At 40.9% G+C, this 21021-nt stretch overlaps 1 protein-coding gene across 3 annotated transcripts in view; it reads left to right on the top strand.

The window, feature by feature from the left end:
* Positions 1-21021, top strand: part of CHCHD3 (coiled-coil-helix-coiled-coil-helix domain containing 3) — a 272908-nt gene that overhangs the window by 167220 nt on the left and 84667 nt on the right. For 2 of the 3 annotated variants that reach the window (XM_030575376.1, XM_030575291.1), the window contains exons 5-6: positions 13729-13743; positions 16138-16221. In XM_030575376.1, the coding sequence (XP_030431236.1) occupies positions 13729-13743; positions 16138-16221 (99 nt within the window). The remainder of the gene's footprint in view (positions 1-13728; positions 13744-16137; positions 16222-21021) is intronic. The other variant, XM_030575452.1, reaches the window with a different exon arrangement.

Below are 21021 nucleotides of genomic sequence, written 5' to 3'. Positions count from 1 at the left end.
AGAACGGGCATGGCGCTGACGTTTTCCTCATTCTGAGCTACCATTGTGTTACAGTGCTGACCTAGGGAGAAGTGCCCCTTCTAAGGGCAAAAGGATGCTTCATTCTCCATGGATCATTCAGTTGTTGACTGCCATGCTGTAAAGATAACAATTGTGATGAAAGCTTTGCTACATGGACAGTTACTGAAAACTGGACTGAGAACACCCAGTTTAATTCAGCATAGGCTATTGAATGCCCCTCAAATACCTTTATTATCATAACAAGCATCAATTTTGAACTGATTTAAGAAAAACAGAGAAGGGCACCATTTTGTACGTTTTATTTATCCCTTTCTGTCTTGCGTGTAGAATTTCTAAACTTGGATTTCTGTGATACTTGCATCTGCTTTCATCCACGGAATTCTAAATGCTTCATGTAAGTAGTATTAGACTTGTTTTGGACGTGGTGAAATTAGTTATGTTGTAACTAACTTTGTATTGTAGAGGTCACAGTGACAAAGCTGGGAATTAGAACCCTGGAGTCCTAGATCATTGTACTGATCTAGCCACTAGATCATTCTCTGGTTCAGCTCTAACAATGGGATGAGTTGAAGATTGGGTGGAACTTGTGCTTTTTGTTGGTTACAGATGTATAATTTTCTTCCTGTTCACTCAGTTTTAGTTGAAAGATTATCCTGTATGACATATAAGAAGCATTTTGTGACTTCGGCTCTACCTCTTTAAGGCTAGGGTAAAAATATGCATATCAGGTGTCTGACCAGAGCTTCATGCAACTGTCAGTAAAAGCTTTTGGAAGTTATTTGTTTGCAGCAGATCACAACATAGCTCTTACAGATAACTTCCATTTAATTAGTGGGGTCCAAAAAAAGAGTTCAGATGTTATTAAAAGCTATTTTTTCTGTTGCCACACGTTGTGGCCGTATACATTTGTGTTCAATAGGAATAAGTTAGATCTGTAAATTAATCTTAAACTAACTCTGCCAGTCACATTTTTCTCATATATTCTCTTATGGCCACTGTCATTCATATAGTCTTATACACCTCTTCACCGATATAACATGACCTGATATAACACGAATTTGGATATAACGTGATAAAGCAATGCTCCGAGGTGGCAGGGCTGCACACTCCAGTGGATCAAATCAAGTTCGATATAATGCAGTTTCACCTATAACGCGGTAAGATTTTTTGGCTCCCAAAGACAGCGTTATACTGAGGTAGAGGTGTATCTGTATGTCAAGATGATAGCATTTTGGGAAGATGATGACCTCAAGTCACATAAGCCAGCTAGTTCATCCAGCAACTAGTACATTTTGGTGACAAATATACCTTCCCATCCCCAAATTGATTGCGTATGACTGTGTGATCATTCTTACCTCCTCCCCTTCTTAGATAGGAACTTAGCTTTGAATTGTAAATGTTGTTACAGGAGTTTCTTGCCTTTTGGGATCTGAATCTGCAAGCACTTCTTTGAGTCAGATAACCAGTGCTATGTTTGCCCCTTTGGCCTGTTTTTAGGTTTAGAAAATGCAGTTCTCTCAATCTCTTCTGTATGGACTAAGCACTTGCTAATCTACTAATGTTATTTAATGTACACACAAAAGTGGTCTCTCCTATCTTCTGAAAATACAACACATGCTATCATAAAATCTCATAACACTGTGTTATTTTTATTAAATAAAATCCAGCACCTTTTTACAATAATTATGATATTACAATTGTTTAAATTATAGTTGTGAAAATCAGGGTTTTTTTGTGGTGTGTTGCTGCTAATTTAGGTATTCTCAATCCTCATAACTGCAAACTAACAAAGTTTTACTCTAAAAATCATCTTTGTACTTTTTGTGATGAGGGAGGGAGGGAGTGAGTATTGTGAATAATAACTACAGAAGGAAATGATTTTGGGGGAGTGCAGGTGGAAAGTTTTTGGTCCCAGATGTTCCTAATTTGTATACAAGAGATACTTATATTGCCCCGTGAACTTACAGTACAGTGTATGATGAGCTATAAGGAGGTAAAAATCAAGACTGTTCCTAAGCCATAATTATTAAAAATCAGACGTGAACTTTTTGGAAGTCTGTGCAATCAGTGAAAGATGAGAGTGGTGATCACGATAGCTTGTACCAACAATTAATCTTTCTCATCCTACATGCAGAAAACCTCCATTGAGTCCATCATGGAAGACAAATCTATTTTTATGGCATTTGAGATCTGTTCTCTTGGAATATTAGCACATCGTGTTCAAGCGACCCCACTAGCAATTGTTCTGTGAGCTCTTCATACTCCCAGGGCTGCAGAGGCCCTGTGCTTTAGCAGCTGCTCTCTTTTGCCCTTTATTACATTAACCTTCCCTTCTAAGTACACTGGCCTGCCTGAAGGCCTGTGGATACTTTGTGTAACCTTTCTCTTTATTCAGTGGCAAAAAGCCCTCATCTCTGTACTTAACATTTCGTCTGGCAAAGTTTCTTTAGTCCTGTCAAGTCAATCTGACAGACAACTCTTTGTTTCATTTCCAGACACTCAATATCAGTTGTCAGTCTCTCAGCCTTGGAGATCATTTAGCAAAGTCTGTCCTTTGTCCACCTATTCCTTCCTTGCTCCTCCCCAGAAAGAGGGAATTACGTGGAACAGGTTTAGGATATGTCTACACTGACAGGTTTCTATGCCACAAATTATACCACTTTTATTAAAACGCTGGAATTGAACTGCTGTTACATGTCCACACTGTGCTTTTTGTGATGCTGGAGCACATCCATATTAGCAGCTCTTGCAATGCCTCATGGGGCAGGCCATCCCACTGTGCAACTGGTCGCAGGGTGCTTTGGGAAAGGTTTGCAATGCCTCATGGGGCAGGCTATCCCACGGTGGTAGCTGTCCCACTGTGCAACTGTCTTGTAAGTTCAGACAGCAGCAGGAAGCAACCAGTCCTGAGGCAGAAGGATGGGGAAACCCCAACATCAGCCCCCGTCTCCCTCCCTGGACTCTCTGCACAACAATCTCTCTCTCGCTTTCTCACTCACTCACACACATCTGCCTCTGTGTTCAACAGCATCAGCATTCCACATTAATGGTTTTCTGTGTGTCCTGGAGCAGATCAGCACAGCACACAGGGGCTGTCAGAAACTGTGCTTTGAAAGGGGAGAGCCGCATGTCTCCAGGGCAGCCGAGTTCAAAACAATGAGCAGAGGGGTCACTTGAGGCATTATGGGACAGCTCCGGAGGCCAATTACATCACAGAAAGCAATCAAGTGTCTACACTGGCAATAGAGCACTGTAGCCTCTGCACAAATAGTCTACGACTGTCATCGAGGTGGTTTTATTTTCCGCAGTGTTGCAGCTGAGGAGTTTCTGCGCACAAAGTGGCTTGACAGTGTGTACATGTCTGCAGTTTGAGCACAAAAAGCTGCTTTACTCCACAGAAACTTGCCAGTGTAGACACGCCCTTAGAAAGCAGTAGATGAAGTATTGGAACTCTTTTAAATTGATAACGGTGCATAGTAAATTCAAAACTCTTATTTTGAAGCAGCAGCAGAAGGCTAACTATGGAGTTCTCAAACAAGCTTTCTTCTGAAAACTCTGTAGCTGTTAATGAATTTTGGAGTTCAGAGCCAATTGGCAGTGGTGAACTGAAGATTTTCCAGTATTTCCAGAGCTTATTTTGAAATCTGCTTTTAAACATATCCTGCTAAATTAAACGAATCATGGTTTTTCTGCTGCAATGGAAAGCAAAATGATAGACAATATGCAGGTCAAACACAGCATACAAGTAATCAGTTAACTAAAGATTATGAATTTGTTCCCTCTTTTGTTCTTTACTTTGGCTGTTTGTGTGGCTGCTATTCTGTATCCTAGAGATGGCAGTATTTTCAGTGGTGGTTTGTATTGTATTGTATGTAGCTTGGAAAGAGCGCAGTTGTCTCTTTTGAGTTTCTAAGTGAGTTTGTGTATACATACAAAAATATTTTCCTTTCTTCGGCTGAAACACTTGTACTTCTATTGCCTGATATTGCATGAAGGAGATGATGTATTGTGAGAATATTTTTTGCTGATATCTTTCTTCCTTGGCTGTTAGCATTCAAATCCAGACCATGTGAATCCAGCTGTTGCTTTTGAAAATGAAAATGATAGCTTAATATTTCAGCTTGTTCTGACCACTGGTGATCCCCATGCTGGTAACATTTAACACAATTTAGGTTTTTAATAGGGGAGAGTGTAGGCTACTTTTCGAAGGTGACCTTCTGAAGCTATTTTCTAAACCACACCTAGGTGAACACTTTGTTTATTAGAGCTACTTTGTAAAGAAGCAATGAACCTTATATAATTTCTCATTTACAACTAAAGTGCAACATTCAGCTAATTGAATACATGGCTACTGTTAATTATTTTGTTACGGCTAATTGATATTCACTGAGATCATGTTCTGCAGCCCCTTAAATATAATATTACTTTGCAAGTTTATATTTGAGCAGTGACTTCTCCTACAATGGCATGCTTATGCAGTTTGCTTTATAAATGTTGCTGTGATTTTTTTCATTTTTTACTTTTACAGTTTTGTTTGCTTTGCATTATATTATAAACGCAAATAGCATTGGCCACTTGGTGGATACTTTTTAATTGAATTATATACAGGGCTGGCAAAACTTCCAGTTTCCTTCACAGTTCAGGAAACCAAATGTTTGTATCTAGACTGCTCATTCCCATAGAGGTGCATGGTTTTTATATTACCACTGATAGGGTAAGAGTACCAGGATAAGATATTAATGTCATTGTGTATTCTCAGGGAATGATTACACTGCAGTGTAATCAAGCCAGGACTCAGGCACAGGACTGAGCCCAAACCATCCTTCTATCTACTCACATCTCTTAGACCGGGCTCACGCCTAGGGTCTGAGGACCCTATGGGGGTGGAGGATCCAAGCCTGAGTCAAGCCAGGACCCAAGAGTCAAGCCCTATTGCTTTGTAATGTAGATGTAGTTCCCTCACCCCCATCGACTTGGGTCCTGGGAGTCCGCCAACCGTATCCCGTAATTCCATGGGAAACTTCCTTTGTCCTCTCTATCTCAAGAATCTTCAGTCAACTCCAGGGAAATGAAAGCAACCCTCCTTGGTGTAGTGGAACAGCTTGGTGAGTCAGCATTTAACTCTTCCATTGTCTTCAGAAAACCGAGCTGCAAACATATCATCAAAGAGCCTTCTGTGTTTGCTGTGGAGACTGAATCAAAGAAGTCTTTTTTGCAGACCATGCTACTTTATGGTCATAGGAGCAAAGTCAAAATCTGGCAAATCTCTTGTGTGAGGCCAGCAAAACAGTGAACTTAAGAGTACCAGGAATGACCATGCATGCCAGCAAATAGCAAAGAAGCTAGCCGTGTTGCAAATTTACCAGACTGGTGACCAGTGCAGGGAGCGAATTAAGTGGTCAAGACTGAGTACGGGAAAACTAGGAACCAGAACCGCACTTCAAGCAACTTGCCAACATCATTCCCATTTTATGAGGTTTTTGACTGGGTTCTGCGCACTGTGCCAACCAGAGAGCCAGTGGTGGTGCATGATGACCTAGTCAGGTGGGATGGAGCTCTTCTGGCCCCAGAATCCAGCACGGGCACTGATGGGTGCCAGCAGCAGGTGCCGACTGAGGACAGGAAAGTCATTCTTTTGCTGTAACTGGTCCCATAGGAGACTTTGCAGCAGGAGCAGCGGCAGCATATCCTGGGGCTGTACTCAGAGGAGCTGTTTGATGTCCCCCTTCATGGAATAGCCCATTGCAGAGCCTGGAGCAGACACAGAAGGAACAGAAGCTGCCCTGAGCCTGGCAAGTTTCTGGCTCCATTTTAATGTTTATTAAAATAGGAATGGGAGAGATGGTTCATAGAATAGCAAATGCAAAAGTTATTAGAAGCCCTGGTTAGCAGTGTTGTATCCACTAGTGGCGGATTGTATGCCATCAGCTGCTTGGCTTCCCTCCCACCCCATGTGGAGTGCAAAATGGAGACTGGGAAATGCAAACATTAAAATGCAGTAAAATTCACTTGCAAGACAAAAGCACAGATTTTTGCAAGTGCATTCCTGTTTCGTAAAAATAATACCCTTACGTTGCTGTGCCTGTAAGTACGCTGCTTTGTGACCACTCAGCAGCGTAATGAGCTGCCTGGAAACAGTGAACTGTGTGTATGTATGTGCGGGGGAGAGGTGCTGTAACAAATTCGTCCAGAAATGTGGCAGGGAGATTGTGGGGAAGGAGGATCGCTATGATGTTGTATGTTTGCATTCAGTCATAACAAGCTAAGCCATGTGGAAATGAACGCATCATCCTGTTGATTCCCTCATGAATTCTGACCCAATCCTGGATGTTCATACCTACAAACTTTTCCTGAAGCAGGAACTCCTGATAGGTAGTCACATTTTGGGAAAGAGTGTATTTTTCAGGGCCACCTCATTAGCTGACCAGCCCATTACACTCATAGATGTGCTATGCAGTCACTATACGTTTGGATACTTCAGTTGCATACGCTGCAGGTTTCCCACCAGCAGTTTGAAATCATATGTCCCTTTGCCATTGGGCACCACAGGAACTGTTATGTCCTCCAAAATGTGGAAGACCTGAAATGATAGAAAAAGATTTTGTAACATAACTACTGATGACACACCATCTCCTCTCCTCCCCTCGCAAGCAGATCTGCAATTTTTAGAAAATAAAAAAGAACTTTGAATTTGTAATTTACGATTATCTTTTCACTTCTTTTGCTACAATTAATCAAACTATGTCCAAGGACCTTCTGTGCTCTAAAACATCCCTTTCACAATATACCGAAGTTTAATTTGGAAAAGTAATATGTTATGTCCTTGAAATTCCACAAGGATTTTTTCTTTGCTCTTGTACTGACTTATTAGACACAGTCTTGTCCTGTTCCAGGTCCCTCAACCTCTACTGGCTTTGGTACCTCCACAGTTCGCCTGTGCTGCAGTAGAAACCTGGGCCCATGTAACCTCATGAACCATTCCAAGAGGAAGCATTTCCGTTGGAGTTCTGGACAGGGCCAACAAACAAGTCTAGTATCAAAGACGAGGGAATTATAGCTAGAGGAAAGACATGGAGATGGGCAAGGAAACTGACTGCGCAGGTTGAGGACAGGGTTTCAGTGCGGGAGCAGGCACATGCTCTGCAATTCCTGGAACAGAATAGAGCTAAGGAAGGAGGACAGAGCTCATCAGAAAGAACTGTTTGAGCAGCTGTGGCTGATATCATTAATGGGTGCAAGAGTACTGGCTCCTGCTGCATCACCCACACCACAGCCTGAGTCCCCCACGTAGTACCCAGAGATGCATTCCAGAAATAGCTTGGAAAACTCCATGGCTGGGTGGCCCATGCAGTTGGGCACCATAAGCAGCAGCCCAGGCAACATTGCTGCAGGCAGTCCTCCATATTGACCCCATCCTTTGTGGATGCTTTCACTCTGTTTCTCCTTTCCCAAGTGTATGGCAAACAGGGAAAGGAGAATGGGGGACCAGGGGACATGCAACAGTAGGGGTTCTGTATGATTCATGGTTTCACCGTTTGCACTTGTTCATGCACTTTGTTTTTATTGTCTTTTATTTCCTTAAAGTTTCTGTTGTTACTGGTGTTTTGGTTCTGGCCTGCCTGGGAATGGGTGAATGTTGTACTTTTCTAATACGTATTTATAAATAAAGATTTTTATTTCATCTATAAAGTTTATTGCTGTCACTGCATCACATCATACAATATGTATTTAAAGTAATAAAGGTAAATATGTGATCAGGAACAATTAGGAATTAGTATGCAAACACTATTCCTCAATACGGTTATCTACATCAATCCATACTTCAATCCAGGGGTAGGCAACCTATGGCACGGGTACCAAAGGTAGCACACAAGCTGATTTTCAGTGGCACTCACACTGCCCGGGTCCTGGCCACCAGTCCAGGGGACTCTGCATTTTAATTTAATTTTAAATGAAGCTTCTTAAACATTTAAAAAACCTTATTTACTTTATATACAACAATAGGTTAGTTATATATTATAGGCTAATAGAAAGAGGTCTTCTGAAAACATTAAAATGTATTACTGGCACGCGAAACCTTAAATTAGAGTGAATAAATTAAGACTCGGCACATCACTTCTGAAAGGTTGCCGACCCCTGCTTCAATCACTTCCTTACATCAGTCCATACTGCGAATCACCCCCTCTCGTTTCATAAGTGATCATGTCATTCATAAGTGCGTTGCTTGGCAATCAACCACCTAATCCTTTCCCAAGAATTGAACCTCCCACAATCAATGAGCCCCAACCCTACAAGCACATTCATAAAGGTACTGCTTTCCCTCTTCTACTGGGCCAGGACAGTTTATAATGTGGGAGCACAAAGCATCTCTGCCTTCTGTTGTCCAGGTGCATCCAGCTGTGGTAACTGCACTTTCTAGCTGAGGGTACCACTTCAGTGGCCCCTCGCTGTTTTAGGTCCCTTCAGGGGGAAATGGCTCATCTCTGGCTTTGCAAAGGTTGTGAAGAGCACAGCAAACCATAATATGTCCAACAGGATTTCGAGCTGTCAGAAGCACATTGAACAATATTTTATACCTGCTGAGTGTAATTCAACCGTCTTTTGCCAGGGCTTCTGAAATTAGGGGATAGTTTTACAAGCCAAGACAAAAAGTGGTATGTGGGGTCCCCCACAATAACGGTGAGGACAGCAACTCCATTTATGACAATGTCATTTGGTGGGAATAGTGTCCCAGCCTGTCTATGAATATAGACTCCTGATCAGTGAAAAACCCTGTCATCATGAACTTTCCCATTGCACTCCATTTTGACATTAATAAATTGCTCTCCATGGTCCTCAAGGGCCTGCATAACAGTAAGTACCATTTGTGGTTTATGTAATCATATGCTTCTTAAGGAGGGCAAAATAGGCACACATGAGCCCCATCAGTAGCCCCAGTGCAATCTGGAAACCCCATTCTCTAAGTTAGCAATTACTTCAGTAATATCTTTGATACCTGCTATCTTGGGGTAAACCACATTCCTGATTGCCTCAGAAACCTCTGCCACCACTTTACTCTCAGTCAACTCTCCAACACAAAAGTGATTGGCAACAGACCGATGGCAGTCTGGGGTAGCCAGCTTCCAGATAGCCATAGCAACTTGCTTTATGTATGGGTCTTTATGCTGGAGGGTCAGGGCAAGCTGCTCACAAAGCTCCAGAAATGTAACGTTTGTCGTGCAAAAGTTCTGGACTCATTGCTGCCTCATCCCAGGTTTGTAGGTTCTTCCAGTCTGTGCTTGTGGCCCCGTTCCAGAAGTGCTGGTCTACGCAGGGGGCATCAGTGGTTGTACCGAGTATCATGAGCAACATCAGCCAGTTCATCACCATCCTCTTCCTCGTCTCTCTGCCCCATCATAAGCTCTGTCAGGTGTCTTTGGTGGGTCAGAAAATGCCACTAAAATGCCCACCAGTGTCTGACGGAAGCTCTGTCCATTTCCAGATGCAGGAATGAAAACTAAAGTAAGAGATGTTCTCCAGAAGGCGCTGCCTCCATGTTGTCAGCTCTGGCAGCTGGTAGTGCACAGACAAAAATGACTTCTCAGCAGGATGTGTTAGTGGGTGTAGTAGGAAGAGAGCCTAAGGCCTTGGCTACACTGGCGCTTTACAGCGCTGTAACTTTCTCGCTCAGGGGTGTGAAAAAAACACACCCCTGAGCGCAGCAAGTTACAGCGCTGCAAAGCGCCAGTGTAAACAGTGTCCCAGCACTGGGAGCGCGGCAAGCTAATCTCCACGGGGAGGTGGAGTACCTGCAGCGCTGGGAGAGCTCTCTCCCAGCGCTGGCACTGCGACCACACTCGCACTTCAAAGTGCTGCTGCGGGAGCGCTTTGGAGTTTTTAGTGTAGCCAATCCCTAAGGCATAAGCCCTTTTATCAGAGGCCTGAGGCCTAAACTAAAGTAATGATCAAACTTGCTAATATAAAGGAAAGTTAAGTTGTGAGCAAGAGGCTCACAGAATTTGGCATAAACAGGGCTAATATTGCGAAACTAATTAGTGCTAGGCATAAAAATATATATACAAATTCCCAAAAGGTGATACCAAAACACCTCAGTACCAGCACGTTCCCCAAAGATAACAAAAACACACTGTGACCCATCCTAAAGATAAAGTCAGGATGGCAATATAATGAATAAAAATGTTTTAATCAAACCATTAGGTACAAGGTAACAGGGTGGTGGTTAGCCACGTCAGAGAGTGGCATCTAACTACGTCAAAGGGGTAATACATAATTTTTTGTATTGGTGTACCTCCGGGAAAGTGTCTTTGTCCAGCTGAGCGGGCAGTGGAAAGTCCCACCACTGACTAAGCTGCATCCGTTGTCATGGGCATACACGTGTTAGTGTACCTGTAACCATTGAGCCGGAGCATTAGCACTGTGCTTTGTCGGCAGTAAATCTGGCCGAGCACCTTTGCTGCTAAACCAAGTCTGGTGGTCTTACTGAGCAATTTAATCGGAGCCTGCTGTACGGGCTCTCTGGCCAAAGCCAGTGCGGCACGGACAAAGAACACATGCATGCAGCCGAACATCTGACGACAGTGGGCTGTTCAAACTTCCTATAATGTGTAGGTTGGACAGTGAAGCTTACCCACAGTGCACTCGAATCAAAGGGTTAGAACAGTCACATTTCAGGAGGGCGCTAGGGAGTCTAGGATGTGGTTGGTTTGAGTTGGGGCTGTGTGCTGCAGTGTGGATGTCAGAGCCACAGGTTCAAGTACAGGTTAGAAAATTTTTAATGTACTCAAATTTTTAAATTCAGCTAGTGGCCAGATAAAAACATTCCTAATATATATATTTTAATGATATTTCATTTCTGTTTTTTGAGTCCTGGTAAGCTGGCAGATTTCAAGCAGACAAAAGTGATTTCTGCTTTAGTAGCAGCACATATGGTTTCTCTGATATATGTTATAATATGATATGGATGCCTGATTATGTTCTATAGCAGCTTGACTGGGACTGTCATAAAACTAATTGCATCCAGAACAACAAGTGTAATAACGTTTTACTATGGTTAGCATAGATTACAAGCACTAAGGTAGTGGGCTGCAGTGCTGAGATCTCAGTACAAAGGGAAAAGCTATTGTAGTTATAACTAAAAACTAACATTCTCTGTACAGGTTAGTAGGTTCCAAGTCTACCAAGAAAAGAAGAATTTTAGTTCTACAAGTAGTTGCATCCAAGGTTGCTCTATAAATGTGAATGTGTCATGATTCCTTGATTTTTTTTTATGTATTCCATAGTTTCTGTGACCTATTAACTATTCAATTTCTTTAATTTCTGCCATTGACTTGTGTAGTAGGATAGTGCTGCATACTCTCAGTATTTTAAATGGTCCCGCAGGCAGGTTCTCAGCAGGCAGATGCAAAAAGCAGAACTCCTTGACAAGAGTTCCTTATGGTTGAAGCACATTATTTCCAAATACACCTTTTTCCTTTTCAAAGCAAACTTTCAAAATAGTGTTGAAAGTTGCCATTTTTTCAGATTTGAGTAAAAACCCTGTTTTAATATAGCCATTTCCTGGCCATCATTGACAGAACTTTTGACTCTTTATTTTGATCCACCTTTACCTTATCTACAATCCTTTCTTCATAGATAGTTTCAAATACTGATAAAAGTCTATCTTCAAACACTCACAATCTTACACTTTTGTAATAAGTGGTCCGCTTCTAACACAATTACAAATCATGTTAAATTATGTTGTAAACTAGTTAAAGGTGTCTCTATACCATTGTTTTGGCTAGCGCTGTCCATGTCCATGTGAATTATTGGATGGGAAAACCATGCTGGCAATAACATGGATGGAAAGTAAAATGGTGCTTACCATGGTTATGACTAGCATGATATACATTTTTATGGATAGGTTCTTAACTTCTCTCTACACTTCAGAGACTGCCAAGTTGAGAAGGGGGAACTAGGCCACAAAATGGTAGTCTCCCAACATGAATAAAACATTCTTTGCTCTTGCGTTGTACATGATATGAAACCACGTTGCAGCCTGGCAAAGTCCAAAGCTGTTGAACAAATTAGGAACAGTTATAACATTGCTCTGTTTTGTTCACAGACAGGACATAACCATATTAACTGTGCTAGGACTTGTCTATACAAAGACTTAGTTCACAGAAAGCTGGGGTGTCAATCTACTGCACAAAAGCCTGCCATGCATTAAATGTCTGTATGGACTCTAGTGCTGTGCACTACTAGTTTCCTAGTCTGCTTTGATCTTTTCCTGTTTCAAAATGGGGTAGATCAGAGCACACTTGGGAACTGTTAGTGTGTGGTAGCAGGGTACTCATAGACATTTTATGCATGGCAGGCTAGTGCAAGCTAGTTTTGCCCCCTTGTTTGCTGAAAACTAAGTATTTGTATAGACAAGTCCTTCGGTATTATCAAGTTTTAACCACGTCCCACAGTTTGGTCTGTTTTTAGTATGGAATAGGTGGGGTTTAAGTCCACTTCTTCAAGTTTGATGGCTTTCTGTATATTTCTCATTCTACCGCTTCCTGTTTTCACTCCAGGGAAGAGTCTCTTCATTTACTACTATTGGTTTCTTTCAGAGAAGTACGGGGAATTGATTTTAATTGATCCGTTGAACTAGTTGAGGAGAATGAGTTTGTGATTAGGTGCTTTGTGGTCTCCCCAGTCATTACTATTCGTATTTGACCTTTTTGTGTTTTACTCTTAAACTTTCTAAAGTTGAGAATCTTTAGAAATGTGGAAGGTGAATTGCATTATGACATTTTTGACATTTTTTACACTTTTCAAAGACCGTTTCATTGAATGACTTTGTCTCATCAGTAGGATCAGGTGATATATTTATAGTATTGAATTCTAAGACCTAAAGCTTATTAGATTACTGTGAGCATTTGGAATAGTCATAATGGAATTTCATTACATTTTCTTTATTACTCAGCTACTTATCTGTACTTGGGTATTCCTTTTCATCGTTAGTTTGCAGGTATTTCAGGGATCATGGTAGGTCTTGTCACACATGGAATGAAGTTGTACAGGACAGCTAAGGATAATGCATTAGGAATCTGAGAGGTGAAATGATTTTTATAGAGAGAGGAACTGGTAACGTTTTTGTAGCCAGTGCCTTTTATGCTGATACTGTAATTTCTTAATTGCCCCCTTATGGAAAGGTTCTTGTGTGATGTTATTCCCACATTGTACATTGAAATGTAAATGTATTTTGGTGATCTTGATTTAAAAAAAACGAATTTCATTTTTTGATGATTCTGACATTTTCAGAATCTTCTGTTTCTTGGAGTAAGAAGCATATTTCAGATGTAATGAACATTATATTTTAGTAATACAATGGATTCCTTCACACCATAATAGCGTAATGACATGTAAGTGTTTCCAATTTAAATGATTCTTAGACCATACATGCAGCCCTACAAAATTGTCATAAAAATTTACCAGCTCAGGCGCGAATGTAATAGCTTGCCCTTTACAATGATGATTGTATTGGAAAATAAAACTAGTCGTCCTGGGTGAGTATATTTTTGCAAGGCTGCATAAATGTGATTAATATGATTTTTCCTAGAGCTTTCTGATGTGTCTTGGATTTCTGACGTTACCCCCACATTGGTCTCTTTGTATTCTTTATGTCCTCCTGTCATGTACTGAATTCATGACTTTATTTGTTTTTAACTTTACATGCTTCAGGAGATAGAAATAAAGGTAAGCAGTAAAACAGGGAACAAAACGAGGGATGCAGAGTGCATATTTTATGCATTGAAAGACTGTTTGCCTAAAAACATGGTACATGCTGAATACCAAAAGAATTCCCTGGGCGTGTTGAGCAGAATAAGTCCTGTGTCCACAAATAAAAGTACAATATAGAGAGCAGAGTTTGTAAGTTTCCTGCCAATGCAATTTAAAGATGCCGCCTCGAGGAGTGAGGACACTCAATTTCCAGTCTCCTTGGCATTCCAGCTGATGCTGCCATCATGGGTGTTTGTTGTGGTGAGTTTTGTGATGTTGTTGCTTGGCTGAAAGGCACTCAGTAGAGATCAATAATTCATTTTAGATAGGCCACTGAATGGCCCTCAATGAGCAATGACTATTTGATTATCATCAGCCTGGGATGAATTTTTACCAATATACTAGAGGTGAAATGTTCTACATCCTGTTACCAATCCCTTGACAAACATTCCCCTCTAAAGGAGTTCTTATATGTGTGCACAGTATATAAATATTTAAAAACTGTCCTTAGTGAGTCACATTGATCCTACATATCCTACTATAAGCAAAAAGCAATAAAATACCACCTCACTTACTAGTGCTGAAAATCCAGTACCTTTCGTGAGCGCTCAAGTCATAATATTAAAAGGACAGAAGTCCATTAGCTGTAAGTAAACAAGGAAGCATCACATACAATGGTAAAAGCTTTGCAAATTGTTCAGCAGCTGCCACTCCAGCAATGGTGGTAGTTTCCAGAGAGGTGAAAAAGGTACCAGTGGGGTAAAAGTATGGAAACTGAGTCACAAGTCCACCCTCCATTTAGACTTAATCAAATGTCTCCTTTCTGTATACACTCAGACAGAATTAGTGTCACTTACATTTATGCCAGACAAATAATAACAGACAAAGCCGAATTGGTAAATGGGCCACCTTCTGTGGCAGCGGGAAGTTCTTCCGCATTCTGTGATAAACATCACCTTCTCTGATCCCTGGCTCTGGTCCTTCAGTCCTGTTCTTTCGTTTCTGGTCCCATGCTGCTTCACTTTGGGACCATGTTCACTTACGTCCTTTATACATGTCTACTTTACAGATTATTTCATCTTGATCCAATAGCCTTTTAGCACATCAATGCTTTGTGTTCTAGGTAACTGATACATTATGGATGTGTAAGCTTCAGTTACTCAACTTTTGGTTTCTGCTTGTTTTTGCAGTTTCTGGGTCATTTCATTTTATGTCACCTCTGCCCCCTACCCAAGGTTTTCCCAGAAAAAGAGTTTATTTTTTCATTACATGTTTGCGTATCTCTCACTTACATCTTCCAGCACAACGTTACCTTTTGTTCTGTCAGCAATAATGTGATTTTAAACAAACCAGCAGTTCTGCGTAAAAGATCCACGCTTATGCCAACAAGGCCTTGGCCCAAGCATTACGTTATCTGTACTCCTTCACTACCCATAGTTACAAATCATTAAAATATAGCTAACAATTCATTTTATATATCAGTGTTATAAGTCATATGTTGTTCAGTTCTACGCCTAATCTATTAGAAACTGTGTGCATGGTGGGGGTGGGAATTGTACAAAACACAATTCTTAAATGGCAGTATTTCTTACTACTTTAAACACAGGTTTTCATTCAAAGTCTAGTTTTGTTTGTGAATCATTGGAAGTTTTCCTATGAATGTATTTTGAGGATGTGTCAACTTCAGGGCCTTGATCTTTAGTTATTTTTAATGGTACCCCAACAAGACAATGGAGCAATAGGTACACAGTGCTTTAAGGTCTGATCCAATGGAGCATTTAAGCATCTGAGCGGTCTCATTGACGTCAATGGGACTACTAAAGAGCTTAAAGTTAAGCACATGCTTAAGTGCTATATTAGATCAGGGCCCAGTGCAGAGCTGTTAATTTAAAGACATTTTTTTAAATCAAATGCCAATGTGTGGGGTCTGTGGCCATGTGTACACCAAAATCTCCATTTTATTTTTGGGCTTTTAATATGCTAACATTCTGACTACACATGGCTTTAGTCTGGAATTAATAGGAAGTTTTCTTAAATGCAATAGTTGGCCATGAAGTTAACCTTCCAGTAACGTCTTAATTTCAGAATAGTGTACTTGGTGCCATCTTTGTAACATTTCCAAATACATTTGGACAAACTATGACACAGCTGTTGAGCAAATAATAATAATAATAATACAACAGACAATTACATTTACATTTTCAATGCAGCAGTCATCTTATTAATACTGTATACTGGTTTGGCAAAAACTATTAGGCTGCAGTCTTCAATTGCTGTATACTACTTACTGATACAATTTGTACTTAACTTTTTGCTCTGCAAGCGCTGCTTTTTCTTGATCTGGTTTTATCTTTTCATTTCTTTTTTTAGGCCAACCAGCTGGAAGAGAAAGACAGAGAACTGAAGAAGCATGATGCATACTACAAAGAGCAGCTGGCTCGACTGGAAGAGAGGGTGAGTCCATTTTTCTTGTTTAATTAAGAGTTTTGTTAATTTCCGGTACCAACTTCATGGTTTCTATTTAAGCTTAAATATCAGCAGGAAGGATTTCATAAGCCAGAATTAAAATGATGGTATAAACTGGTTTTAGTCTCTCTCTGTTTGAGAAGGAAAAGGGAAGACTGAAGATAGAGGTTATTTTGAGAATCATTTTTTGATTACTTGATGACTGATATTGTCTTTTAGATGAGTTTTTATCTCTCACAATATTTACACATAAACTGTTTTTATCATCACAAGAGGTTACTTTTCAGCAATAAAGGGCACACAGGATGAAAAACCAGTGCAGGTGAACTGGTTTTATTTCACTGGACATTGCCCAACATTCTCAAGATTATGAGTGAAATGACAACTTTCAGACTTAATTATCATCCCCTTCCCCTCCTCCTCCAGAAAATAAAAATATAAAATAAAAAAATAAAAGCACAGTCACATATGTGGTTAGGCAGAGATCATTGCTCCTAGCCAAACCACCAAAGGTATGTAGGCAAAGATGCATTTTTATTGTAATTTGACATGTTTAGAAGGCACTGGCAAATTTTACGTGAAAAGAATTTGAAACTACACTGCAAACAGATGGAACAATCCAGATAGCTTAATAATAGTGGAAGTGTTATGAAATGCGTTCTTTTTAATGAAGAAAATATTTCAAAAAGATGTATTGCTATTAGTATTTGCATCTTACATAATGACATTCTATAACAAATCAGACTTCTCACCTTTTTGGCAACATCTGGAACAGTGGTCCCCAACCTTTTTGTGGCCAGTAGCACATTCATGTTTTCAGAAGAGTGTGATGGGCGCCAACATTTTTTCAAGGCTTATTTTGTGTTTGTACTTTAAATAATACAAAAAACATCATATTTAATATTTCATAATATATGAATCCAGAGAGAAGAGAGAAGCCGGAGAGAAGCCGCGAGGGCAGAGAACACCAGTACCCGCAGCACCGGAGTACTCTGTCTCCAGCAGGTGCGTGGCCCCGGCTTCTCTCCTCTGCTGGGCACTAGGCGGGCTCTGCAGTTGCCGGGGACAGAGAACCCCGGCGCCTGCAGCCCCGGAATCTTGTGTATCTGGCAGGCAGGGGGCTGCGGCTTCTCTCCGGCTTAAGCCGTGGCCCTGCGTCTGCCTGGGACTGAGAACACCGGTGCCCGCAGCCTGCAGCCCCGGAGTTCTGTCCCTGGCAGGCATAGGGCCGTGGCTTCTCTCCGGCTTAAGCTGTGGCCCTGCGCCTGCCTGGGACCAAGAACACCAGCGCCCGCAGCCTGCAGCTCCGGAGTTCTCTGTCCTCAGCAGGCGTGGGGCCGCGGCTTCGCTCCCCTGCTGGGCACTAGGCGGACACACATAAATGCCCCAGCGGGCGCCATGGTGCGCACGGGCACTGCGTTGGGGATCACTGATTTGGAACAACTTTCAACTTGCATAGCTTTGCCTTTTTCATCCAGGAAGCTACATGAATTAAAGGCCCTCTGGATAATCAGCTGAGCATGAGCTTCTAGTGTGACGCTTTGGACAAAAGGCAAGTGCGATCCTTGGATGCATAAACAGAAATATCGAATAAGAGTGGAAGAGGTGGTGTGACCTCTATATTCAGCACAGTGTGACCACTGCTGGAATACCGTGTCCAGTTCTGGTGTCCACAATTCAAGAAAAATATTGATAAATTGGAGAGGATTCAGATAAGAGCCATGAGAATGATTAAAGGATTGGAACTATAGTGATGGACTCAAGGAAGGTTAAGGGATGACTAGATTACAGTCTTTAGGTATGTAGATAGGGAATAAATATTTGATAATGGGCTCTTCAGTGTAGCAAACACAGGCTATAACAAAATGAATTGCTGAAAGTTGAAGCAGGAAAAATTCAAACTGGAAATAAGATGCAAATTTTTAAACAGTGAGTATAATTAACCATTGAAACTACTTGGGGTTTTGGCATTTTTTGAATCCGGATTTGCTCTTTTTTAAAAGATATTCTAGGTCAAACAGGAATAATTTTGGGTAAATCATGGGGCCTGCATTATACAAGAGGTCAGACTTGAGTACAGTGATTCTTTCTGGCATTATAATCTAGGAATAACATACCAGCCTTAACTTTGAATACCTTGCGATTTCTTGGTTTTGATAAGTCTTACTATGGTTAAGATATTACTGTAATTGATATTTATTCACATATAGAGCTGTGTCATACAGGGGACTAAAAACTTCGTAATGGATAAGAGAGGACAGCATGTCACACAAAAATTGTCAAGATATTTAATTGGCTACAGTGAGCGTTTTAGTTAGAGGATAGATGGGATGTAGTGTTTTTATGGTTTGAGCTACTTTTCTGGAAACAAGACAGATGACGTTCTTATTATTTTGGCAATGAAATATATTTTGAAATGGCCAGATACCAGTTTATTTTAAGTTGCCTCTTAGATGACATTAGCTGAACCATCGAGACATGGAGTCTCAGTGCATTCTCAGTTGAGGCTCTTCAGTTCTTGAATGAATTCTTTCTGGTGCTCTACCAAAACTTGAATCTTGTAGTTTGTGGCGCATGCTGCAAGGTTACTTTTTCAACCAAGCATTAGTTTGACCTTATGGAGGAAGACTGTGGAGGCTTTTTTGTCACTTTGGTTTGGGTTTGTTGATAGGAGGATGTCCCTTAAGGCTCTGCGTAATGGTTGGGGGCTTCCAGGAGGCATGACAAAGGGTACTCAAAAAACAGTCATTTGATATTTTTAGTTACATCATATACATACAGTAAAATGCATTTTATCCTTAATAACTTTTTGTTTGTTCAGAGCAGATACAGAGCTAAAGTGGCAGAGAGACTTGAGAGAAGGGGCCAGGGTAGACTAGCTTAATAGATTTGAGATCTAATGTATAACTGAGATAACAAACAGTACCGATTTTAGTGCCAGCTTTATGTGCAATGCTGAAGATTTTTAATGGACCACTCCCATTCTCATGTGTCAAGGTACGTAGGATCTCTGCTGCATCTTCCCTCTGCTAAGGGAACTGGGTTTATTTAGTCTGCAGAAGAGAAGAATGAGGGAGGATTTGATAGCAGCCTTCAATTACCTGAAGGGGGTTCCAAAGAGGATGGAGCTAGGCTGTTCTCAGTGGTGGCAGATGACAGAACAAAAAGCAATGGTCTCAAGTTGCAGTGGGGGAGATTTAGGTTGGATATTTGGAAACACAATTTCACTAGGAGGGTGGTGAAGGACTGGAATGGGTTACCTCGGGAGGTGGTGGAATCTCCATCCTTAGAGTTTTTAAGGCCTTTTAAGCCTTGGCTGGGATGATTTAGTTGGGAATTGGTCCTGCTTTGAGCAGGGAGTTGGACTAGATGACCTCCTGATGTCCCTTCCAACCCTAATATTTTATTATTCTATCTTGGTTTCTCCTCTTGAAATTTAATTGCTCAGGACGAGAGCAGGACTTTCTCAGTTGGGTGTTATCAGCCATAGAGCGTGTGCCCTCTGTTTGTCAGAGTTGGGTGCTTTTCATGGCACGTTAGAAAACTAATTTCTTCATTCTGCCTTTTGTATTGATCTATTAAAGAACCACTGCTTTGGCTAGGTGATTATTTTGTTTGTTTGTAAATCCAGTCTGAGGCATGTAGGTTCCAATGCAGTGAATGTTCCATAGGCACTGAAATGAGATGAGCTCTATCCCGAAATTCTGGTTTATCTTCTGGAAAGTTTTGAGGTGTGCAGGACTGGAAGAAGAAGAACAGGGGCTACGTGCAAAGTTCAGGTCAGGATCTGAACTACATCCAAGTTTTGGAATATTTTTTTTTACCTGGATGTCTCCCCCCACCTCCAGGTCATTTGTTAGACAAAACAATGCTGATAATTTTTGAGCACCATGATAGAAATAGAACTGAAAGTAACCAAAGAAGGAATGGAGAGGCTGTTGGAGTCTCAGTGTTGTAGAGTATGGGGGAGATGGGCTTAAAGGGAGCTATAATGTGCAAATTAATAGAGTAGTGTAGCATGTGGTTTATTTCTAAACTCTCATTAATTTCAGTGGAACTCTGTGTGCTGTAGAACAGAGAGAGAAGATAAGAGTGGAAGAAAAAATTGGAACTTGGAGAAATAAAATGTCCATATGAAGAAATTTGTATTATTAGTCTTGTCATCTGTGGTGAAGCATGCTAATTAAATTTTAAGATCATTCTTACATCAAATAAACACATTTTAACAGTACCTTGGTTACTAATAGGTGGCATTTGTGTCTGTTGCATCACCAAGTGTCAGAGCTCATCTGTATGATTAATTGGCTTTTTGATTACTTAGCTTTTTTTCAATTAGAAGCTTCATCTTTGTGTTCTTCTGTGCTGCTGAAAAAACAATGCAGACATTGATAATAAAGGGAGATGACAACAGAACAGATTAGTGTCAGCACAATGTGCTCCTTACAGAGAGGAATTATTATACATATTCACTGCCAGATGAAGTCTGTCACTTATGAAATATTTCAGTGACTGGAGTGAAGATGTGTCAACCTTTTCAGGGGATTAATACAGGACAAAGTAACTGTGCACCAGTGACAGCTGTGGTACTAAAACATAAACAATTCTATTCTCAGGAGCAATAGCTGTTCATAAATTTGGTTTATGTGCTAAAAATCCTTTGGTACTTTCCAAAAAACAGTGATTCCCCCAACAGCTGCTAGTGTTTCTAGGTCAAAGATGGCACATAAACGAAGAGTTATTGCATACTCCACAGCAGCTAAGCAAGATGGACTAGTTTAACAAAGGAGT

This window comes from Gopherus evgoodei, chromosome 1, assembly GCF_007399415.2.
Source record: "Gopherus evgoodei ecotype Sinaloan lineage chromosome 1, rGopEvg1_v1.p, whole genome shotgun sequence".
NCBI classification, from domain to species: domain Eukaryota; kingdom Metazoa; phylum Chordata; order Testudines; family Testudinidae; genus Gopherus; species Gopherus evgoodei.
This window is presented reverse-complemented; position numbering and strand designations above follow the sequence as displayed.